Source organism: Triticum aestivum, chromosome 2B (assembly GCF_018294505.1).
Source record: "Triticum aestivum cultivar Chinese Spring chromosome 2B, IWGSC CS RefSeq v2.1, whole genome shotgun sequence".
NCBI classification, from domain to species: Eukaryota; Viridiplantae; Streptophyta; class Magnoliopsida; order Poales; family Poaceae; genus Triticum; species Triticum aestivum.
In genome coordinates, this window is record NC_057798.1 from 707,418,153 (window position 1) to 707,425,437 (window position 7,285).

The 7,285-nt window shown below is 43.4% G+C and overlaps 1 protein-coding gene across 2 annotated transcripts; it reads right to left on the reverse strand.

Annotated features, from left to right (window-relative positions):
• Positions 1 to 491: 491 nt before the first annotated feature.
• On the reverse strand, positions 492 to 6,894 carry LOC123046860 (helicase-like transcription factor CHR28). 2 transcript variants are annotated; one of them, XM_044470295.1, is made up of 13 exons: positions 6,647 to 6,894; positions 5,677 to 6,099; positions 5,388 to 5,555; positions 5,105 to 5,286; positions 4,928 to 4,999; positions 4,762 to 4,836; positions 3,701 to 4,673; positions 3,014 to 3,144; positions 2,259 to 2,483; positions 2,115 to 2,156; positions 1,390 to 2,025; positions 1,060 to 1,269; positions 492 to 951 (listed from the first exon to the last, which is right to left on the reverse strand). In XM_044470295.1, the coding sequence occupies exons 2-13, from the start codon at positions 6,011 to 6,013 to the stop codon at positions 847 to 849; spliced, it is 3,156 nt and encodes a 1,051-aa protein (XP_044326230.1). In that variant the 5' UTR covers positions 6,014 to 6,099; positions 6,647 to 6,894; the 3' UTR covers positions 492 to 846. The 2 variants fall into 2 exon arrangements, with proteins under 2 accessions (XP_044326230.1, XP_044326231.1); XM_044470296.1 differs by lacking the exon at positions 6,647 to 6,894 and adding an exon at positions 6,186 to 6,294.
• Positions 6,895 to 7,285: the final 391 nt, after the last annotated feature.

The following is a 7,285-nucleotide window of genomic DNA, read 5'->3' on the forward strand; positions in this document are numbered from 1 at the left end:
GCGAGAGGGGGGCGGTTTCCGGGCCAATGTAAAAAAATTATTGGCCGGGGCGCGTATACAGGCTCTGATCTGGCCCAAAAAAGGGGCCAAACCCATATAGTCGCCGGAATATTAAGGGCGCATGGTTTAAAAGGGTGTATGCTAGAGGTGATCTCAGGACACATCAGCCCTTGAAAAAGTTCACCTGGTTGACACATTCCCCCGGAGACTCAGATCCAGGGTTCCACGATCATGGTGGCCAGGAGACCCGCGATGGCGCCGGAAGTTTGAGGGGGTGAGTGGCCACCACCTTGATTGCCTCTTGTGGAGCTAACCCTAGGAAAATGTTCCCTGGGGATTCTTGTTCTCTGTTTTTATGATGTAAGAGTTCAACATCTTACGAGTTTTCAAAATCCACAATAAAAAGTGCAGCATCATAGCAACAAATCCAGATGATCCAACAAATACAAATCCAGAATAAAAGATGCAGACCATTATCTCACGAGTTTCGAGACACAAGTTTATGTGTATCATCAAAGTCCTCGAGTTCCAATAACATCATGTTTTCTTAAGTAGAAAGAGTATGTACATATGGGAGCATCCAAATCAAACGAATTATCATGCCCACATGGGAAGAGACACAGGTTTCTTAGCTAAATATTCGAGACTTCTAACGTCAGACGGCCCACGGGCGTAAGATAATTACATGAGCCAACCTGGCCCACAATAACACGTTGCAAAACTTGGTCAAGGCATCAGAACATGGCGGTGACCCGCAGAATAGTTCTAAGCTACAGGTGCTCCAAAAAAAACTGTGCAAAAAGAGCTTTGCACGATTGTTGATGCCAAAGGCCTGCGATCAGCTCCCTATACGTTGAAGAGATATCCGAGATCTTCCACCGTGAGCCGAGTTGCGATGCCACCCGTTTTCTCGTCGCCAAATGCTGATGCCACCATCTCCCTCTTTTTCGCCTGGCAACAGAAACATGCACATTTTGTCACAACAAAAAACAGGGGAAAAAATATGAAGGGGGCAATAAACACAAGCAGAGTGCAAACAAGTTCGGACAAAGTTATTACCTGCAGAGCTAAGATGCGATCTTCCACTGTGCCATTGACTGTGAATCGAGTGACAGTCACAGGACGGGTCTGGCCGATTCTGTGTGCTCTATCAACCGCCTGGTCCTCAGCGTAAGGGTTCCACCAGGGATCGAGCATGATCACATGGCTAGCAGCTATCATGTTTAGACCAAGATTACCAGCCTTCAGTGACATGAGCATCACTCTTACCTGAATATAAGGAACAAGAACATTTTTTTCTGATTATTTGTTGTTTGAATGGTGGAGATGAATTATTAATTTCTAAATGGTAAATGTAATAACGCTGAAAAAGGAAGGAGTAGAACGTACCGCTGGGTCAGCCTTAAACTCTTGCACTGCTTCTTCTCTATCGTCAAGGGACATTGACCCATCAAGCCTTCTGAAGTTTATGAAATTGCTATTCAGTGAAAGCTCCAGGACGTTCAGCATGCCAGTCCACTGGGAGAAGACTATTGCCTTAGGAGCATCACTATCAGTAGGGCCATGTGTGTTGAAGATTGATTTAAGCGTGTCAACGGCCGCCTTGATCTTCGATGAGATGTAACTGGCTTCGCAAATCAAGGATTTTTCATCTGCTGCTGCTGCAGAACTATCTGCTGCTGCTGCTGCTACTACTGCTGCCGATGATGCAGAATTATCTGCTCCTGCTGCTGCTACTACTGCTGCCGATGATGCAGAATTATCTGCTCCTGCTGCTGCTACTACTGCTGCCGATGATGCTGATGCTGCAGAACTATCTCCTGCTGCTGCTGCAGAACTAGTTATTGCATATGACTCCAACTCATCAGAGATACAGAGCCTTAATACTGGGCGTGAAAAAAGCAATTCAGAACTTAATTTCTGTTTGCAAACAGGGCAGACTTCCTCTTCACTTAAGCTCTCTTGTGCACATTCATAGCAGAAAATATGGCAGCATGTTGTTATAACAGCATTCTCAGGTGGTTCCTGCAAAATGAGGGAACAGACTAAATTATTCTATACTCATTAAAATAGTTGTGAAAGAACAAATACTTCAGCTAAATAAAAACAATAACCTTTGGTCCTGTGCGAGAGTCCATGTCGTTCTTTCTCTGCTCCTGCAAACAAATGAATATTTCAGAGGCAAGGTAACAATTTTTACACATACAGATGTTGACTAAATTTTACACATACAAATGTTAAGTGAACAAGCTGCTTACCGCACATATCATACAAATTGGTCGCCGTACCTCCAGCTTTTCGAGCAAATTCATCACTATTTCCCTAGGAAGTTGTTTTGCCATTTCTATGGAAGCCGGGTCAGTATAATTTGCTTGATTGTCATCCTTCAGAAGATAAGGGTGATCACAAGCTTGCCGAAGCCGCAGCAGCAATACAAGAATGTTTGCATAGTTTTGTTTTATTGTTCCAGCAGCAGCAAATTCCTGCGTTATAAACAGGAAACATATGAGCATCACAAACAAAAGGATTTTTGTGGGGAAAAAATAAAAAATGGTATAAATTATTAAGAGCATTGAATGTTAAATTCAGACTGCTAAACATAATAGCTATAATGTTAATGCAAGTATTTTGATTATGTTCAGGAAAAGAAAATAGCGAAGGCACCGAACAATCCCTCTGAGACCAATACAGCTTAAAAAGCTCATCAGATCAAAAGGTTCTATCAGATAATATAAGACAACCGGGATAACAAATAGCTTGGGAAGTATCAATAGACAATATATAATCATGCTATTCTAAGAGATATTCTTGAAAGCCATAACTGAGTTGTGATAACTCAAAACTGAGCTGTTTTTCGACTTCAACGAGTGCACAGGAGATACTGCTTTTGAGATTAGACAACATTAATGCACCACAATTGCCAAAAGTTTAGATATGATCTAAACACAACATCCAACTGAGTGACCAAGGATACAAAAACTGAATAAAATTAAGTTTGTAAACTTGAACCTACCTTGAACTTTTCCCGAGAACCTTCTTCAAGAGCCAAATAGAAATACCGTTCCTCTTGTGTGAAATTTATTTTCTTCAGCTCAATTGTCTTTGGAGGTACTTTTATAATAGGTTCTCCATCAAGTAGTGTTTCTAATGGAAACAGTTCGTAAGTGAATCAATGCCAGAATATCACAACAATGAAGAACCAAGTTACAGTTATGTGCACTTTAAGACACAAAACATGATGGAACTACTTTCCGAGTAAAGGAAGTAATATACACAAACATTATTATCTAAATAAAATCAAAAGGAATATACACAAACATTATTATCTAAATAAAATCAAAAGGTGCTTACTGTCTAGATTGTTCCCTATATTTTTGTACTTTGTTCCCCCTCCTTCAGTTTCTAGTTTTGTTATGTATTTCATGGCTGGCGGAATGAGAGTAAATTATGCTAACAAATATACATATGAAAAAATGCATTTTCCAAGACAAAGGTGATAAATTCATGTTGCCATATATAGAATGTAAGTCAAATACGTATACATCTAAAGATGATATAAAATTAATATCAATAGTTATCATAGATAACAAACAATTCTATAGGCAAAGGCGTGTGGATTTACGCCTTTACGGCATATAGTAGATAACAAACAATTGCAGATAGATAGATATAGACAAACTGTCAAAGAATTTTATTTCACCTTTTGTGCGCCGCAACAGAATTATCTTCAAGACAGTTTGAAGTTTCTTATACCCCTGACTTGAGCCTCTAGATATTGGACCCTTTATCATCGAGCGGAACAAACTAAATGAAGAATATGGCTCATATTTTAAAAAGCGGAAATAACTGTACAGGTCGTCAATTGTATTTTGCATAGGTGTACCCGATAAGCACCATCTCCTTTTTGCTTTCAGTCCACAACAGGCTCTAGCAGATTTAGTCCGGTGATTTTTTATTGTTTGAGCTTCATCCAGCACAACTCTAAACCATCGCACCCTGGCAAGTGGACCACCATCCAGGTCAGCGGCTGAATTGTTAACCTTCTTTTTCTTTATTGCCTTTTTCTTGGTCTGTTTTGTCAGTTTTCTTTTACGAGCAGCAAAATCAGGACATAACCCATACTTTTCATCGTGATTTGGCTCCATATCGTCATCAGAGTCTTGTTTGGGCACTTCTTGGCCTACAATAGTATATGTGGTGACAACAACATCATATTTTGCCAACTCAGTTGGTTTTGAAGTCCTTGAACCTCCATGATAAACCAAAACAGATAATCTGGAACTTTCAGCAACCTTGGCTTTGATCTCACTAGCCCACTGCTTAAGAATGCTAGCCGGGCAAACCACCAGTGTTCCTGCAGATGGTCTAGTAGCAGACCTGGAGGTTGATGCAGAGGATGGTAGATTCACTCGGCCCTTCTTCTTGGGCTCAACTTTAACAGTCTTGGCCATTCTATTAAAAGCACTCCCCGACGAACTAGCACAGAGCTCATGATCAAGCCTATCTGAGGGTTCACCCTTGGGTTTGTTCTTGTCCATTGCCATCACTATATCATCATCATCAAGATCTAATGGCACAGAATTTTTACTGTCGGAATCAGCAGATATGAAGTTAGACTGTTGAACCCTCTCCTTTTGTATTAGGGCAATTGTTGATATTGTCTTCCCAAGACCCTACATCATGGGAAATTATCTGGCGCTAAGAAAGGAGAAGTGGTAAAATAATAACAGCAAGTGCAATAAGCTAGGAAATGAAAATAACCTGATCATCTGCCAAAATTCCACCTGGACAATGCGAACTATTCTCCTTGGAGAGCATCCAAGCTAATGCTATTCTCTGTCAAACATACAAGAACATAACAGTGAACAGGATATCCAGAGTAAACATACCAATTACAACAGCTGAGGTTTTGTAAGATAAAGTTTACCTGGTGCTTAAGGAGTGATATGGACAAAACACCTTCAGGCAGATCTTCTTCCTTTGTTTCCTGACTGATATGCTGCACAAAAGTTTTGTTTACAGTCGATGTTAATTAGAATCCGATCAAAGTCATCAGGCAATTAAAGCATATATGATCTCCACAGTGACTTGTAAAATTATATACCTGTAGGGCTTCTTCATATATAGCTCTCTCATCACAACCAAGAGGCCTTTTTTCTGCGTTTGGTTGGCCTTGCGTGCCAAAGCCATTGGAAACTTCAGGGTCATTATTAACTGGATTAAAGGAAGGCATTGATGGAGGAAGCATCCTCTGTGAATGCAGGCCTTCATAAGCGTAGACATCATCTGACAATTATGAATGGCGAAAAAGCATCTTAATTAATCACAGTTTGCACCAGCATGAATATTTTTGTCCAAACTAAATGAATAAGGTACATACTACACACCGCTATCGCTATCAGTTTTGACGTTCTGGCTGGTACCAAAAGGTAGTTTCCAATCAGTTCCACCATCAGCATAATTAAACCTTGCAGTAAGATCCTCCTCGTCACTCAAACTTGGATGACTGGTTGGAAATGATGGAGGCGGAACCGAATACATATAGACATCATCATCTGACAAATTTGAACAGTGAAGAAACATTAATCTTGCTACTAGTCACAGGCTGCAGCGGTGCCCTTTTAAAAATTCTTAGTAATTGTCGGAGTAAATCAAGGATAAATGCAGCGTACTCACCATCATCAATTTCCTGCTTGGCTTTACCGTATGGGGAATCATATAGCATGAGCGAAGAACTTGAGAGAGGATAGATCCTGTGTGATGAACCAGCCGGAGATCTATAAGAGCATGAAGCGGGATTGCTACTTAACCAATCATCATCATCCAAAGTGATTGGCTGTTCTGCATTGTTCTTGGCAAACGGCGTGTTGAGTAAAAGAAGAGAGGAGTCAACGCCATCAATAGGAACAAGACTGTCTTTTCTGTCCTCTGAGCACAGATGAGTGATGTCTTTGCCTTTTGAACACAGTTTAACATCGTCTTCGCTATCAGAACACAAGTCAATAATCTCCATGTTGGTGGCGGACTTGTGACTATGCAAACTTGTCAGCTATCTTGTGCAACGGTCTGAGGGGTCTTGTCGATTGAAGTGTCTAAATCCTGTAAGAAGCCAAGCACACGTTAGCTGGCAATACTAACACCTACTAGATAACAAAGAAATGTGCGCAAGAAGCCCGTGGATAAACCTCTCCAACAACAATGCGTTCTAAAGCCACGACGGTGATGGGAATTGTAGTGGCAAATTCAACAAAGACCTACACTGAAACCTTGACTTTTTTTTTCAAACCAATGGCATAACAGGAACAGGACAGTGTCGTCAGACAAGCAACGTCTGAAAATACATCGCGGCCAACTAATTTAAAGAAACGATGGAGCAATCAAGAGAACCGAGTCGCGCAAAAATCTACGGGATGCACAATCCCTAGTCGGTCTCGCCCACGATCGCCAAGAGCTCCCCCGGCCGCCGACGCGACCGATTCCTTCAGAGCGCCCGACCTAGGCGAAATCGGATAAATCCCGCGGCTTTTCACCGCGGAAGGATCCGGCACCACCCCCAAACATCGACCAGTCCCAGCTCCTCCATCGAAAGGAATTCAAAAACGCCTCAGAACCCCATTCCGCCCGAATCAAGATTCAAAAAACTCACCCCCAAGAAAGCGACGTACGGCGGGGAGAGGCCAGGCCGGAACCCGCGCCGGGCCGCCTCGTGGATCGGGCCGCGCGGGCGGCGGGCGCGGGCGGAGGTCGCCGGAGGCGCGGCGGCGCGGAGGGGCCAACGGAAACCTGGCAGGCTGCGCCAATCGGATCGTGGGCGAGGGGATTTAGGAGGGGCGGGCGGGCGAGCGGTTCGTTGGTGGCGGCGGGCGGGCGGGCGAGGCAGACGGACCGAGCGGGGGGTGGGGCGCGGCCTGGGACTTAACGGGCGACGGTCGTGGTCGTCGCCCCCCTCGGGTCGCTGTCCGGTGGGGCCGGTAAGTGGGGGCCCGCGTGTCGGCGGGCGCTCGTGGAGCGGGAAAGGGAACGTTCGGATTGGCTGGGAGGTTTGGATTTTGGAAAGGCTGGGGAGGGGAGGGAGGATATCGGGGGGCTTGCGGCGGAAGGAAACCCGGCAGTGAATGCTCGCGAAGTTACGTTGTACTTACCGTTAGTTGATTGATTGACGCGTGTGATTCGCTGCCGATAAAGTAATTCGGAAAAAGTTTAAAATAAACCTTCAATTTGTAGGCAAAAGCTAAATCAAACTTTTAACTCTGAATTCTTGAAATCAGCACATCAAACTCTCTGA